The following is a 16,830-nucleotide window of genomic DNA, read 5'->3' as shown; positions in this document are numbered from 1 at the left end:
GAATACGATCCGGATCGATTTTGATTATCCGGATCGTAGGATCGTACGATCCGGATCGCGATTTTGACAACTATGGTTTATACCTTTAAGACTGACATCTTTTCTTTTCTTTTTTAAAAAAAAAAGGATTGGTGATTTGGAATATAAGATATACCTACTACTTTTCAGCTCATTATAATTTAATATATAATTCTACATATTTTACTCGAACGTGAAAAGAGAAAGAGATCGACTAATTAACTGATCCAAAAAAATGAAAAGAAGGAATTTTTTTTAAAAAAAATTTTCTAAGGATAAGTTAGGAAACCATTCACGCATTTTTTTTTCTCAACTGCGAAAAAAAAAAGGAATAAAAATGGAAAAGCAGGATAGGTAGGGTGAAAGCTGGATTGTTTTGTTGCCCTTTAATCCTCTCGTCATTCCTTAAAGAGCGGGTTAGATAAAAAGCACTGTCAGGGGTAGAATCGTCAGAATGAGGAACCAAGGGAGGTGTTGCACTCCACGCGGGACTCGCCAACTTTGGCACGGCTGTTCCATGAAAAAAAAAAGAAATGAGGGAAGTACAATAATAAAGGTGGAAGGGGGAGAAGAAAAAGAATTTTTGTAGTAGTTTTTTATTTATTTATAAACAAAGGGTGCAACAAGTAAAGTAAGAACATTTGGAATTCCACTGAAATAATGCTGCTGGTAGTTGTCTATTCTATCTGCCTTGTCATCAAAATCAAATCCAGTCATCAATAAATAAAAGGAAAATATACTCACTATAAAAGAAACAGAGAGAGCGCAGGTGGCGGGTATATAAGGAGAGGAAAAGGCATATGATATTTGCGTGAGGACTGAGTTGCAGAGCGCAGAGAGATATTCAGAGAGAGATATTCAGAGAGAGAGAGGGGGGGTGGAGAGAGCGGAGAAAGGGTGGTGGGAGGTGGCCGCTGCTCTTTGGCATCTCTTGTATTTAAGGCCTCTTTCGACTCATTTTCTGTTTTCCGATCAGTAAAGTAATACTACAACTACTGCTAGTCTGCTGGTCTACTCCTCCGTTATCAGCAGCAGCTGCAGCACCGCTATTCGATAAACCACGCCACAAAAAGCAAGGTTAACACACACACTTTCTGACGCCTGCTTCCCTCTTCTTCTTCTTCTCCATACATGCATAGCCTCTGCTCCTTTTTTCCTCTTCTTTTTCAGTTTTACTTGCTACTTCGTTGCTCTCAGAACAAAATTAACCAATTTTCATCTGTACATTATTTAGTTGTTTGTTCGTTTATATACTGATGATCCTTTTTTTTTTCGTTCCTAATGTGTGCCTGATGAAAACTGAAGGGAGAAGCAGAGATGGCGGCACAAGACGAAGCTATGGAGGCACTGAAGAAGGAGGCCGTCGACTTGGTCTCTGCCACTTCTCTCTTCTTGTAACTTATTTTTTTCTCATTCATTTTTTTTCGTTTTACATTTTTACATTTCAACACTAGTAACTTGCGTCTAATAGCTATTACTAAGTTTATGATAGCTTTTTATTCTTGATTTCCTAATTTATCTATTGTGACGACAAATAAAAATCACAGGAGAATATTCCGCTGGAGGAGGTTTTCGAGAATTTGCGGTGTACCAAGGAGGGGCTTTCGTCTGAGGATGCACAAAGGAGACTGCAGATTTTTGGTTACAACAAACTGGAAGAGAAGGAGGTCTGTTTTATTTGTTTGCTATTTTTGTTTGAATTTTTCCTTTCCTTTCTTTTTTTTTTTTTAAGTTTGGTTGTTGCAGATGATTTTTTCCCCCTTTCGTTATTACTATTTTAATCGGGGGTTTCTATTTGGTGCTGACGTTGAGATTTTGTTGAATACTCGGGGTTTGGGGGAGGGTTGCAGGAAAGCAAGGTTCTGAAGTTTCTGGGATTCATGTGGAATCCACTCTCATGGGTCATGGAAGCTGCTGCCGTAATGGCCATTGCACTCGCTAATGGAGGCGTAAGCTCCTATTTCTTCCCTTCGCTTCTTCTTCTTCTTCTTCTTCTTCTTCTGTGGAGCGTGACAATTTTGTTGGAATTAATAAGATCAATCGAATATGATATATTCAGTCTGTTTTTTTGCTTTTATTTGTTTAGTACTTCTTGGTGATTTTCTATATAGCTTCTCAAGCTGGAGTATGGACTATGGCCACGTAGTAGTATATTTTAAGTTTGTTCAAGGAGTTTTGGTTTTACTTAAGAGAAAAAGGAAAAAAGAGAGAGAAGAATAGCATGCCATGCATGGTCTGGGTAACCAAACTAGTGTTGCTATTTTTATATAGACGAGAGAGAGGGGGGGGGGGGTACAGTTGGTATTTGCTGTCCCCAGGCTTCTTACTATGTCAGTTCGGTTTTTTATTTTGGGTTCCTTTTTCGGATTTCCACTTACTGTTGGAGTTGAATATTAATCAATAGCCATCTGTTGTTTTTTACTTTCTCTCATTTTTATATTATTTTATTTTTTAGCTGGGTGCTGTTTCATAGCTTACCCTTCTTTTTTACGATGTGTTGAACTTATGTTCTTGCTTATGGTTGATGTATGCCATGTTTTACCTCAATGATCTCTTAGAGCAAAAGAAAGAAGGTAGAGCACGTAATTATGTGCACTTTCTGATCAAGTAAAGTTCTATGACATTCATTCGGGGCTCACATATTGTTATTAATACCACATACAGGGATTTTTTTTTTCTCAGTCTTAGTGTTGTTCTGTTTTAACTTTTTGCTGCTTCTGACTCTCACTCTCTCAACAGGGAAAACCTCCTGATTGGCAAGATTTTGTTGGGATTAGTATTCTGCTTCTCATCAATTCAAGTATTAGTTTCTATGAGGAGAACAATGCTGGTAATGCTGCTGCAGCATTAATGGCCCGCCTTTCTCCCAAAGCCAAGGTATTGAGAAAAGTCAAATTTAGGATTCTGCATCATAGTATTCTGTTGATAGAGTGTTATTCCAAATTTTGAAACTCCATCTTGCCTTCTAACAAGAGTTTCATATTGTATAGTTTTATCTTCTATTAATGGGTGAAAATGAAAAATGTTATAGGTGCTTCGAGATGGCAGCTGGAGTGAGCAAGATGCATCAATTCTTGTACCTGGTGATATTATAAGTATAAAGCTTGGGGACATTATTCCAGCAGATGCTCGTCTTCTTGATGGTGATCCACTGAAAATAGACCAGGTGCTCCATTATCTTTATTTTTTCAAATAGTGATATTTTCTGATTTTTGTTTCTTCACATAGTAGAATTCTTTGTTAACCAATCCACGTTGCCTCCACAGTCTGCCTTGACTGGAGAATCCCTTCCTGTGTCCAAAGCCCCTAGGGAGGGTGTTTATTCAGGGTCTACATGCAAACAAGGGGAGATTGAAGCAGTAGTGATTGCAACTGGTGTTCACACCTTCTTTGGCAAGGCTGCTCACCTTGTTGACTCTACAAATCAACAGGGACATTTTCAGAAGGTATAACTCAGCCTTCTCACATTGATTTCCTTGTTAAACAAGAAACCATATTCCATACTGTTGTCTTTTTGTGCAAGGACTAATGGCCATTGAACTTGCTGTATGAGTGTTTCTTTCAGATGCATTCTTGCCTTATGGGTGTTTCAGACTTGCTCATTTATCTGACGTTGTTCTCTTGTTTCATATTAGGTCTTGACTGCCATTGGAAATTTCTGTATATGTTCGATTGCTGTGGGAATGATCACAGAGGTCATTGTGATGTATCCCATTCAAAATCGGCCCTACAGACCGGGGATTGACAATTTGCTGGTACTTCTTATTGGAGGGATTCCAATTGCCATGCCAACAGTTTTGTCTGTTACAATGGCAATTGGTTCCCACCGTTTGTCTTTGCAGGTTGGTTTCATTTTTGCAAATTGTGATTGTGTCATCCTTGATCAATTCGAGATTATCAACAGCACCAACATATTTGTCTATAACACAGGGAGCTATTACTAAAAGAATGACTGCAATAGAAGAAATGGCAGGCATGGACGTACTTTGCAGCGATAAAACAGGAACTTTGACATTGAACAAACTTAGTGTTGACAAGAATCTTATTGAGGTCCGTACAAAATGGAAATGAAGAAGGTTTTGATCCACAATTTCTTGAAGTTGTGATCCTAAATGTTGTTTCGACTTCTTATGATACATACTTTTGTAGGTATTTGCCAAAGGAGTGGATGTAGACACTGTAGTCTTAATGGCTGCCAGAGCTGCTCGGTTGGAAAACCAAGATGCAATCGATGCTGCTATTGTTGGGATGTTGGCAGACCCAAAAGAGGCGAGGGCTGGTATTCAAGAGGTTCACTTCCTTCCATTTAACCCAACTGATAAGCGCACTGCTTTGACGTATATTGACAATAGAGGCAAAATGCATAGAGTCAGCAAAGGTGCTCCTGAACAGGTAGTCATGAACCAACTGGTAACTGATTTCATTTCCACAATGTCGCTGGTTATATGTTCTTATATATGTGTGTGTGGGGTTTTCAGATTCTAAATCTTGCGCATAATAAATCAGACATAGAGGGCAAAGTTCATTCTGTGATAGATAAATTTGCAGAGAGAGGGTTGCGTTCTCTTGCAGTGGCATATCAGGTAATGTATTTCCTTGCTTCTTGTTTAGTTGGAAAACCTTAGTACTATGCTCAAAGCTGATACTTTTACAAGTTTCTGATTATGACTTTGTTGCCTTGACATCTGCAGGAAGTCCCTGAAGGAAGGAAAGAAAGTTTGGGAGGTCCCTGGCAATTTATTGGCCTCATGCCTCTTTTTGATCCACCCAGGCATGACAGTGCTGAAACGATCACAAGGGCTTTAAATCTTGGGGTAAATGTGAAAATGATCACTGGTATGTCTTCCTTAAACTAGCTTTCCAACTCTTGATTGTTTTAATTCAATCATGATATTTGATTTTGCTATATTATCTTAAAATCTGTCAGGTGATCAACTAGCAATAGGCAAAGAAACAGGACGTCGTTTGGGAATGGGAACCAACATGTATCCTTCTTCTGCTTTGTTAGGACAGAATAAGGATGAATCTCTTATTACCTTGCCTGTGGATGACTTGATTGAAAAAGCTGATGGTTTTGCTGGTGTTTTCCCTGGTAAGAATTCCCCTCCCCCCCCCCAAAAAAAAAAAAAAGAAAGTTGTAGTTTCTTCAATCTTTAGCCTTTTCTTTTAGCTTCTGCAATCTGAAATTTTTTTTTCTAAAATCATATATTTTTAGTGTACATTTTCTTCCAAGTAACTCACTTTACTGATTTTGATGTCTCATATTTGTGCAGAACACAAGTATGAAATAGTTAAACGCCTGCAAGCTAAAAAGCATATATGCGGAATGACTGGTGATGGAGTAAATGATGCCCCTGCTCTCAAGAAGGCTGATATTGGAATAGCTGTTGCTGATGCAACTGATGCTGCTCGGGATGCTTCTGACATTGTTCTGACGGAACCTGGTCTTAGTGTTATTATAAGTGCTGTTTTAACCAGTCGAGCAATCTTTCAGAGGATGAAAAATTATACAGTAAGTTGCCAGTGTTGGTTAGTATTGCTATTATGCATTAATAATGTTAATTTTGCTTGCCCATCAGTTTATCAGAGACATGAGTAAGTGGCTGATCAAGGATCTTACCACTTGCTTATAGTCATTAGTTGGTTTGTATAATTTTGGTGTCCTTAGCACTGCCTGCTCTATCTTTGATAATTTGTGTTTCATGAAAAGCCAAATTGCTGCCTAAGCATTTCATTTCCCGACCTTTGTGACATTTTAAATGATTCCTTACCGACCTCCAACTTTCATAGTGCGTTGTCATATTCTTCAAGCCAAACAGCAGCAAGTCTGCACTGCTGGTCACTGCTACTTAAAATTTAAGCAAAATAATCTGTTTGCCATTTCCGTTTTGCAGATCTATGCAGTTTCTATCACAATCCGTATAGTGGTAAGTGTGAATTTGTTGTCCAAAGGAACCCACAAAGGCAAACCAACATGTTTTTTAACTGTTGATTCTCACTTGTGTCTTTCTAATCATGTAAATTATGCTGTGACAGCTTGGTTTCCTGTTACTTGCACTGATTTGGAAATTTGACTTTCCACCTTTCATGGTGCTAATCATTGCAATTCTCAATGATGGTACGTATCCTTATTTCTGCATCTGAATGCTTCTTCTCTACCTGACATGCCAATAGACTGTATGCTATGTTGTTTATATGCTTCTTTCACCTTTTGTCAAATCACAATGATTGTTGCGGAGGAAAACTATGTGGCCTGTTAAAAGTACTTTTCTTTCACTAGCTGGCACTTTGCATGCCAGGTACAATCATGACAATATCGAAGGACAGGGTAAAACCATCTCCTCTACCAGATAGCTGGAGGCTGGGTGAGATTTTTGCTACTGGAATCGTTCTTGGTGGTTACTTGGCAGTGATGACTGTCATCTTCTTCTGGGCAGCATATGACACAGACTTCTTCCCGGTACCAGAAACTAATCTTTAACTGAAATTTCACATCAATCTGATTGGTGGTTTATCAAATCAACTGTTCTTTGTTTGCTGCTGAAGGTATTGAAGCACATGCATGAGTTATGATCTTTGTTTTTAATTGTTGCTTGTTGCCTTGTGCTCCTGATCCCACTTCAGCTATATTTTCTTGATTGTGGTTCATATCTTGTCAAAAAGGAACTTTGGCTCTCCTTTCTTGTCAAAAAGCATCTGTAGTGCATCTTGGATTTGGTACATACTTTCAGATTCCTTTACTAATATTCTACGTGATTTTGTGAATCTGCTTTAGATGATGCGCTTCCTTCTTTAGTTGAAACTGGCTGTACTTCAACTTCCATTACCTGCTTAGAACAACAACATAAATGATGAAGAAAAGTTTTTTGCCTATCTAGCATGCAGTTTGAATAACCAATTGCATTTTCTTATGAATTTCCAGCACAAATTTGGCGTGGCAACTCTACATAAAACTGCACATGATGTTGGCATGGCAACTCTACATAAAACTGAACATGATGGCTTCAGGAAGCTAGCATCTGCAATTTATCTGCAAGTCAGTATCATCAGTCAAGCACTCATATTTGTCACGAGAGCCAGGAGCTGGTCTTTCGTTGAGCGTCCAGGACTATTCCTTGGCCTAGCTTTTGTTGGAGCTCAGTTGGTAAGACAATTTTGTCGTTTCACAGTTTTTGTAATAATATCCACTATAGAGGTGACCTTGCTCACTCTTTTCTGCACAAGCAGATTGCTACCTTGATTGCTGTTTATTGCAACTGGAATTTTGCTGCAATAGAAGGGATCGGATGGGGATGGGCTGGGGTAGTCTGGCTCTATAACATTGTATGCTACATCCCACTTGATTTTCTCAAATTCTTCGTCCGATATATCTTGAGCGGGAAGGCCTGGGATCTTCTCATTGAGCAAAGGGTATGAAATGCCAGATGAACTGAATGATTAAGCTAACTATTAAGTTTTGCTGAATGATTTGGGACGGTATTTTCATTGTCCAGGTTGCATTCACAAAGAAAAAGGATTTTGGAAAGGAAGAAAGGGAGCTTAAATGGGTACAGGCACAGAGGACGCTCCATGGGCTGCATCCACCTGAGACTCAGTTTGGTGACCATAGTCGCGCTGCAGATCTTAATCAGATAGCTGAAGAAGCAAGGCGACGAGCTGAAATGGCAAGGTACTGAAAAAACCTTTGAGCTAAAGATGCCCACTTTTATTTGTTGAAATGCTGTGGTGCCAAAATTGGCTATGTTGGGTGTTCTCTTAATTATTTCAGCCAAATTTAATTTCGCAGTGTTTTGTAATCAGTTAGGCTCTTCATCAAATAGCAGGAAGATGATACATCAACAACTAGCGTGTTTCAAACTCTGATACTGCTTACATTGAGAATTTTGTTTTCTACCGATGCTGTATTTGGGATTTTATTTTTTCTTCTTGCAGGCTGAGGGAATTGCGCACATTGAAGGGCCACGTTGAAAGTGTCGTGAAGTCGAAGAATCTGGATATAGATACAATACAGCAATCATACACTGTTTGAGGAGAGAGCGGTTCATCTTCAATTTGGTAGATAATATTACCCAAAGCCAGTGGTAGTGACAATGATACAGTTTGGATGATGTCTTTTTGTATAGCCTTTTAACTAATTTCGGCACTCCGCAGCTGGAAATATTGGCATCTGTTCACCATGTGATGGGGGCTGGTGTACTGCCTTCCATGATCTTGTGAACAATAGGTCGCATTTAAATTGCTACTCTGAAATTTCCAAAATAGATTTGAAAATGAATTCGAATTTTATTCTGAAACTAAGCCTGCCTATATGAATCAGAAACTCTTAAGAATGTACCCAATTGTTCCTCCGCGTGAACTTGTGGGTTTAATTATTAAGGTCTAAACGGGTACACGGAATTCTAGATTTTCGCCCTCACTAACAAGATTCCTACAATCGTAAAATAAAATTAAAAAAAAAAAATCAAATAAATTGCCGCCTCAGAAATAAGAAAAAATGGGAGTAATCCTACATATTCTCAATGAGAAGCCACAGGAATACGTAATACATACATGGTACAGATTTTGCACAGCCCACTCAGAATACACAGGAAGACCAATAAATTTCTACCAGTATCTCAAACTTTGGAAATCCTTCCATCACTCATAATTTAATTCGAGCAGCATTACTTGTTTGACTAGCAGCAGCGCTTGCAACGAAATTGTGTACTAGTAGTAGTAGTAGCGGTGAAGCAAAGCAATGCAATTGTGAACTTAGTACTTAGTTGTAATAGCGATGATGATTGATGGGAGGGGCTGAGGCCGTGTTAGGCAGCAAATTTGGGGGCTTCCCTGTGCTTGAGAATCTTCTTCTCCAGCTCATCTTTCTTGGCTCCCACTATCCTATCAACTTCCTTCCCTTGCTTCAGCAGCAAGAATGTCGGCATAGCCTGCACTCTATGCTCCTGGGCCACATCCTACAATAATCCCCAAAACCAAAACCCCATCAATTTTTTTCCCAAATCCATCATCCAAATTAATGCAATCCAAAATTACCACATCTAAACAGAGACGCGGGCGTTATTATCAGTGAAGGTTCAACAAAAAAAAACACGCACAGGGAGCTCGTCGACGTCGATCTTGACGAAATCGACGTCCGTATATTTCCCAGACATGTCCTTCACCAATGGCTCCATCAACTTGCAGGGTCCACACCAGGATGCCGCAAAATCCACTACCATCTAATTCATCAGTATTACGTATTAAAATTAGTAATTCAGATTCCATAAAACCACCATTGGGCAAAATTATTAAAGTAGAAACCCAAACAAAAAAAAAAAGAAATTTTACAGAATTTTCAAGCATAAACTACAATGATTGTATATTATATTATAACCACAAGGAGGCGGAAGACGAACCAATTTGTTTAATTGCTTGGAGCTGTTGAAGTGAAGCTGCCATCGGTCAGATGAATGAAAAGTCGTCACGCGTGATGGCTCTGAGGACTCAGCCGCCGCCGCGGCTCCTTCCCCTCCGAAAAAGCTAGACAGAACTGATCCCATGCCTGACCTGCCGACGACGTTACTTCTTTCTGTCTGTTTGGTAATTGGGAAAATTGCCCCTGTTTTCCTTAAGCCGAAGGAACTATAGCGTAAATGCTCCGCCCCAGTGGCAATGGAATTTAAGGGATGTAGACGGATGCAGATAGCTGGTCCTAGGCCCAAGCCCAATCATAGCCCAAAAGGTTGGGAGCATTGCACTGCTGGGAATCATCGACCGCACCAGATTGGCAATTGCTACCTTGTTAGTATTAATTTTTTTTTCAAATGAAAGGTTATGAATTTAGAATATCTTATTTACCATTTATCTCGCCTTATCACCCAATCTAATTCTATCTTGTTACCAATTATCAGTATTACCATTATTGATTTTATGAAGCCGGTCAATGTCAAAGGAAGTGCCTCCATTTGGCATATTAGCTGCTCACTTAGTTCCCCATCGATCCATCCTCCAATAGTTGATATTGGTTTGGGGGTATGCTTTAGATTGGTCATTTTATTCCTCAACCCTCCAGACGTGTTTAAATAATTTTGCAATTTTATTTGATCGCGCAAGTAATTCGTATAATCCATTCTGATTTGGTGACCATATATATATATATATATGGACATGTGGTGGTATAGTAAAGCTGAGTTTAGGAAACTCTGTAACTAAGAGGCCCATGTAACGCTCTACTACTTTCACAGCAAAAAATGATTAAAGAGACGGTAATTTTGGATCCATTCCTGTGTACACCAAACTGATAATAACAGTAGTGCAGTGTATTGGATACGATACGACAGATTTAATTTAACCAGTGCGCTTGCCAATGCATTCGAACATGAAAAGCCCAAAGCCTCATTCCATGATAACAAAATCAAATACTACAAACTTAAAATCCACTACCCAATTGGGATACTCTGATTTAAATGGGCTAAAGGCAGGACAAAACCATACCAGAAAACCAAACCCCCCCAAACAACAACAAAAAAAACAAAATGTGAAAACTTCCACTCTGCTCTTATTCATTCAACCATTAGGAACATATCCAAAATATAAAAAAAATGTAGAGCAGTAGTAACTTCTTGAGCTTATACTTTGTCAAAAATGATTTCGAAATTTCCCCCGGAGAACCGATTGTTGTCGTTACAGCATTCCTCGACGTCGACGTGGATAATGTAGACATAAAACATGAATGCGCTGGCAGCGAATGCAACGGCGTAGAGAGGCGCGGCGGCGGCAAGGCTGAAAAGCGGTGCGAATTGGTAGGTGAACCCAAACATGATGGCAGTAAACAAGCACCAAATTGCCACCGCAAGAAACTTCTTGCGGGCTGACTTGTCATGCTGCGGCAGTCGGTGGTAGGCGCAGAAACAATATTCTAGCAAGAAGCAGGCGGGGCATATGAAGAAGATGAAAGCTAGAAGCCTACTGTGGCCGGAGGAATACGCCCGGAAAATTGTGCCAATGCTATTAGACATCAAGAGCAGGTAGGTCATTGAGGGCAATAAATTGGTTTCGCGTGGATATACTCGGAATTCGTAGGTCATGGGAGGACTTTTTCTCTTCTGATGATGCATTTGCATTTGAGATGATTGATCGCGAACAGTAAGTAGTACACTACTGTGTTTAACTGGAGGCAGAATTGAGTACAATTGAGCCATCCATGATCATCATCTCTTCTCTATAAATAATAAACTGATATTCTTCCATTGACGAGACCTAAAGAAAAGTGGACGGGCACATCTGTTGTTTCGCTGAAGTTTCCTACCAATTACCGAATACTCTCCACTCAATACCTAAAAGAGAGAGTGCGTCACGCGGAAGTCGAGGTTGAAGTTACTTGGATATTTCCATGCCATACCTTCGAAGCAGACACCCACCAATGATGTTACTACTGACTCAGCAATTTTCAAGACCTTTTTGTGATTATGATTTCCGATATTGGCTGTTCGTTTCTAATTACTGATACCTTAAAATGTATTATGGTATGTGAACTACAAATTCAGGTGGATTTAATTAACTAGACACTCCACTAGATTTATCATGTGGTTAAACAATAGCCGCATCGCCTTTTTGAAAGACTGACTTTGTGAAGGCAGGGTACATAATTACATACTCGCCCAGAAACAGATTTTAATAAACATGCTTTCGTTTTTTAAAACTCGAACTTTCAGGGCAATCATGATAATATTGCTTTTGCCAAGAAACTTCCTGCTTTCCCCCTCCATTGGAGTACATCCACCTGTTTTAGCATTTATTCGTGTCATGCTGAATGAAAAGGCACTTGAGCGGCAACAAGAAAAGCTGCGGTATTTCTATGGATAATGAAAGGAGCGCTGAAGAATCATTACAATAGAATTACGATAGCGCTGCTGAGAAAGAACTGAGGGTGCTAGGAGAAAAAGCATCAAGAATTACCCCGATGCAGCGGCAAGTTCCAGTCAAATTCAACAGATTTACTCAATTGAAAACTACTACTACATGAAATCATATTCTGCTCTGCCGATTAAAATAAAAAAGGAAAAACAAAACTAAATGCCTCTTAAATTGAGGATGATTCTTTTTTCATCGAAGGAAACCAATGACAGCCCAGTGCTAGTGGAACAGGACGCAAACCCTAGCTGAAAACCACAACTCAACCCACTGCAGACCAAGTTGAGAATATTTTTGATACCTACTGCCATTGCTCCTCATGAGACCTTTCTGGATAAGTTCTTTAATCCACAACCCACGCATTTAAGGATGACGGTTTCTGTCGATGGATCTGGCTTGATTACAAATTTGACCCCCAAAAAGTCTCTGATATGCCTGAGTACTTCAATTCCATAGGGTGAAAGCTTACCAACACGAACCTTCGAAACATCTTGTGGACACAATGCACAAAGAAGAAACAACAATCCCTGTAAAACAAAAATAATAAGCTGCCATAAGGGAAAGATACACAGCTCAACTTAAAAAATCATGATATATAAAATATTTATAATAAGACCAATATTTGTTTTACAGAATGTAGAATACAAGTCTAACAAATCAGGTGCATACAACACTCCCCCAGGGAGGCTCAGTAAGATTCCATTGATGCAGATTTTCTCCAGAGAAAAAAAATTGATAAAGAAGTATAGTCATAATGACATGGGACAGAAAATTCACGCCTCATCACCAAACTTAACATGCAGGGAGAATATCGAGAGGCTAGCTGAAAAGGTGCAAACTGCAGTTCCCCGAAAGGCTCTTACAGCACAAAGCAAGCGTATTCTTCACATCATGGCAGGAACAATACATGCATCAAAGACTAACTTAACATGCAAGCTGATCCACAGATTCTATAACAACTACATTAAGAAATTCTCCATTATCTAAAGCTCTGCTAGAATGACATCCATAATAAAACCAAAAAATTCATGAAACAGCAGTGATCAAATGTGCAGGTCTTTAGAACAACCTGATGAGTAGAATCTACCACCCCTCCTTGTTCGATCTCCCCAAGCAAGACACCAGCAGCTTGCTCACCAGTGTCTTCTGGAGGCATCAAGTCTTGCATTGCCTCATCCTCAATCTCAGCCTCTTCCTCCCCTTGTGCATAACATACCGAATTATCAGCTGAGATGAAGCACCCAGAAGTCGTTTCTGCAACAAGTGAAATCCCATAACCAGGCGACCTGCAACAGTACCGAGAAGCAAAAAAATAGCTGGTCATGTCAAGCACCACACTCAAGAAATGAGGTATTTCTGATGGATCTGTGACATGAGAAACTATAGATACGCAAGGAATGCACCATAATAGCAAATTACATTGAAAAGGTGGACATACCTTCCAGCCAGTAAACCAGCTTTATGATCCGTAAATATGTGTACATCTGGAAGCAAACGGTTAAAGATCCCACGAGCTGCATGTATCATGGTGTTCTCAAACTGAACAGACACTCTAGTTGAAAAAGTCACTCCTCTAATCCTCTTAACCATTCCTTCATCAATCCAGGTAACTGCCTTTACAGTGCAACACCAAAAGACAAAACTTGTATTATATTTGGAAATAAGGTACATATTGAAAAAAGATGAACTTCAAAAAGCTAGTAAGTCAAATCATAAAAATCTCACTCGTAAACTATCCTGGAGAATGGGGACCGACAAAATAACTTCACCGCCCCCACCAGGAGCAACACCGCGGCTCTCAATTTTTAGCTCCAATCCTTCTGGATTAACTCCAAACCGTTTCAAAATGGGTAAAGTAGTTGATCTGAATGTATCAACAGATGGATCCTTAGAATCATTGGTAATTCCTGCATATGAAACAATTGGTTAACGTTATGATTGAAGGTGCAGAATACATGCTTATACAACCGATCAGGAGAAACCACTAAGAAACTCAGAGATAACACAGGTCCAGCTGTGTAATTGCCATCTAACATGAGTAAAAACACTAGCTTTACTACTAGTTATGCAACACGAGATGACTTCAGCTCAGTGGTAGAGGGCACTTATTTTGGAGAACAATGCATAAATGTGGTAATTGGAAGATGACAGCCTCCTCATGTAAGGTATCATCAGCAGAACCCCATAACTGTAGTAATTTGATTCTTGGTTTGTGGATTAGCATTCAAACACCTCCAGAAAATGATCAAATATCACCTAAAAAGACCAACTAAGATGATCACAATAAGTTGTTGGTTTAGTACTCTGGCTGAAAGTCTAGTGCAGCCCTATGTAACCATGTTTGGGTTTTACACAACAATTGAGCTATTCTTTTGGCAATCACGATGCTGGAAAGTTTAACAAAGCAGGGACAAGTGGTAACAATTATGTTCTGAGGCATTGTAACCAATTCTATTCTCTCCAGTCCTCCATACTGTTAATTTAGGATAACCTACATGGTTTTCATTCCAGCAGCTCCACCCTCTTACCTTTTCCCCAAATCTATTTCACAGAATACCAGTCAGCAATTCCCTTAACACTCCCCATCTTCCCACAATAAAGAAGCCAAATATCATAGAAACTCAATGACAATCGCATGAATTTTCGATTACCTGTGCAATTTTACTGATGACAGGAAATTCCAGAATAATTACCACTAAAACGAGTCCACGTCTTAAGATACCAAGAAACCACAAAACTTTGCTCAATTTGCAAGTGACCACGACAATATGTATACAACAAATTTTACCTAACAGACGATCGCGTATTTCACCAAAGAAATGAATGTTGCATTTAACTATCTTCGAGCAGGGAGAAAAAATTCTGGAGCAGGAAAAGGAGGGGGCAAAGAGTTCTACCTCTGAGCCTTATGCAGAGGGGCTTCTTTCCAAACAAACCAAGCAGAATCAACGGCTCCAAGAAATATCCGATAGACCGAATAACGCCGCAGTCATGAATTAAATGCTTCCCACCCATCACAATCCCCGGCTTATACTTCAATTTTGTGCCTAAATCGCAAAATTTACAGCATCAAATTAGCAAAAGAAATGTAGAGAAGCTGAAACCCTAAAACCCTGGACCGAGTATTAGCTTAGCCGAAAAAGGGTTACCGGTTTCGTTGATTTCAACCAGGCAGTCGTCGGAGATCTTCTCAAGGAGGCGGAGGAAGGAGACATCGTGGGGGCGGATGCCAGGCCAGGTGGCGTCGGCGCGAATGTCCTCGATGAGGATAGGAGTTGAGGAGAGTGTCGATAATAGAAGGCGCAGCCTCAGGTTCTGGCTTCCCTTAAGCTTCATCCATGATATTTTTCCCATTTTTCTTCTGGCAAATCTCTCAGCGTCCTTCTTCCTCTCTAAGTCTCCGGTTTCAGGCCGCTCGGCTGCTGCTTAACAAATTTAAAAAAAAAAAAGAATAAAAAAGAATTAACTCCGCACTGAATTTATTTAGTGGATGGTGGGTAAGTGCAGGCAGCAGGAAGCGACCGCCAGGTTTACGATTTATGCCCAAGCTCACAATTCACGGCTAAGGGTTTTTCAAATTTCAATTCTCTCCTCATCATATTGTGGTAACGCCACTCAACACCTTTTTTTTTTTAAATGGAGAGCTAATGAGCAAATTGAGGTACCTATTTGCCAATACCAAATAGCAAACCGAGGGGTCTATTGTGTCAAAATTTTGGGGGTTAAATCCCAAAAAACCTCCTTGTGGTATGGCCGAGAGTCAAAAAAACAACTAAAGGAGTAAATTAATCAAATTATTCGGGTCGCAAGTGACTTGGTTGACCAAAGGTTCAACTCAAACTCGTACTGATTCAATTGGAGTCAAATTCAAGTTACCTTTAACAAGATAAGTCGAGTCCAAATTTGAATAGATTAAACCGCCGTCAAATCATATCGAGTAATGTATTTATAATATAATGTTAATGTATTTATGGGTAAAATTATGAAATTTACTAGCGGAAAAGGATAGTGTGGGATAGTGATAGCGTTGTACGGAACTATATTACTCTTAATCTCTCTTTAGTAAATTGTTATCTTTTGGGTCCAATAAATTTTTAAAATGGTTGTCTTCTCACTATTTTATCAATTTTACATCTATATAGTCACTTAAAAACGCGTGTAGTTTTGTTGCTAACCTATAATCGTTAATTAATTACAAACATTTTTAGGATGGAAACTAGAAAATAACTCTTTGAGCAGGAAAATGAACTTTAACATGTGACTAAACTATTTTTAAGATTTTTTGCGAGGGCCGAGAATTAAATTTATTACAAGTGCTTTGAAATTTTAAATTATATAAACAAAAAGGAAAATTGAATATTATATGGGCAGACCCCTCCTTATCTTTTTTTTTTTCCGGAAACGATAGATGATATTTCATAGAAATTAGAGACTTTACAATATTTGAGCAACGGCTCAACTAACTGTACCAAGTGTACCATGACACTTAAGGAGGAACAAAGGTTCTCTCCTCATCCATACATATGCTTAGAGCATAAAAACTAATCTGATTACATAAATTCATATTACTAATATCCCTTGCAACAAAGGAGCACACTTGAAACAGCTTAGCTAATGCTGTAATATCTTCCACCAGCGTGATCAAATTTGGATGATCTCCTGTCCCATATTTTAGAAATGAAGTAAGCCTTTTGTTGGCAGTGACAACTTTGATCCTTGGCCATCTCAGCTGACTTGCTTTCATGAGAGCCAATCTTACTCCTATGGCTTCATCTTGTATAGTCACAGATGAGCTTCTATCTACTAGCGCCCACTCCGCTCTGCTTCGTCCACCTTCCTGCTGAGCCACAATTCCTATTCCAAGCTTATGACCCTCCCCTACCTTTTTTGTCACAACCTGGATTTCTGCTATTCCATTAA

At 39.3% G+C, this 16,830-nt stretch overlaps 3 protein-coding genes across 3 annotated transcripts; 1 reads left to right on the top strand and 2 right to left on the bottom strand.

Moving 5' to 3' along the window:
* Positions 1 to 888: 888 nt before the first annotated feature.
* LOC113753163 (plasma membrane ATPase 1-like) lies at positions 889 to 8,312 on the top strand. Its single transcript, XM_027297261.1, has 21 exons — positions 889 to 1,095; positions 1,324 to 1,389; positions 1,566 to 1,685; positions 1,869 to 1,967; positions 2,758 to 2,895; positions 3,050 to 3,184; positions 3,285 to 3,464; positions 3,654 to 3,860; positions 3,949 to 4,068; positions 4,168 to 4,410; positions 4,497 to 4,601; positions 4,710 to 4,854; positions 4,946 to 5,110; positions 5,292 to 5,530; positions 5,913 to 5,945; positions 6,055 to 6,136; positions 6,318 to 6,478; positions 6,941 to 7,162; positions 7,246 to 7,428; positions 7,512 to 7,687; positions 7,951 to 8,312. Exons 2-21 carry the CDS (start codon positions 1,336 to 1,338, stop codon positions 8,045 to 8,047), a joined length of 2,904 nt encoding a protein of 967 aa, XP_027153062.1. The 5' UTR covers positions 889 to 1,095; positions 1,324 to 1,335; the 3' UTR covers positions 8,048 to 8,312.
* Positions 8,313 to 8,479: 167 nt separating this feature from the next.
* Positions 8,480 to 9,652, bottom strand: LOC113753164 (thioredoxin H2). Its single transcript, XM_027297262.1, has 3 exons — positions 9,414 to 9,652; positions 9,114 to 9,236; positions 8,480 to 8,972 (listed from the first exon to the last, which is right to left on the bottom strand). The coding sequence occupies exons 1-3, from the start codon at positions 9,555 to 9,557 to the stop codon at positions 8,823 to 8,825; spliced, it is 417 nt and encodes a 138-aa protein (XP_027153063.1). The 5' UTR covers positions 9,558 to 9,652; the 3' UTR covers positions 8,480 to 8,822.
* Positions 9,653 to 11,868: 2,216 nt separating this feature from the next.
* On the bottom strand, positions 11,869 to 15,503 carry LOC113754042 (probable RNA 3'-terminal phosphate cyclase-like protein). The gene is made up of 6 exons (XM_027298358.1): positions 15,060 to 15,503; positions 14,808 to 14,957; positions 13,636 to 13,817; positions 13,349 to 13,524; positions 12,980 to 13,196; positions 11,869 to 12,437 (listed from the first exon to the last, which is right to left on the bottom strand). The coding sequence occupies exons 1-6, from the start codon at positions 15,262 to 15,264 to the stop codon at positions 12,228 to 12,230; spliced, it is 1,140 nt and encodes a 379-aa protein (XP_027154159.1). The 5' UTR covers positions 15,265 to 15,503; the 3' UTR covers positions 11,869 to 12,227.
* Between the last annotated feature and the right edge of the window lie 1,327 nt (positions 15,504 to 16,830).

The sequence above is a fragment of the Coffea eugenioides genome, chromosome 11 (genome assembly GCF_003713205.1).
Source record: "Coffea eugenioides isolate CCC68of chromosome 11, Ceug_1.0, whole genome shotgun sequence".
NCBI lineage: Eukaryota > Viridiplantae > Streptophyta > Magnoliopsida > Gentianales > Rubiaceae > Coffea > Coffea eugenioides.
Note: the sequence above shows the minus strand (reverse complement) of the source record. Positions and strands in the feature narration are given on the sequence as shown.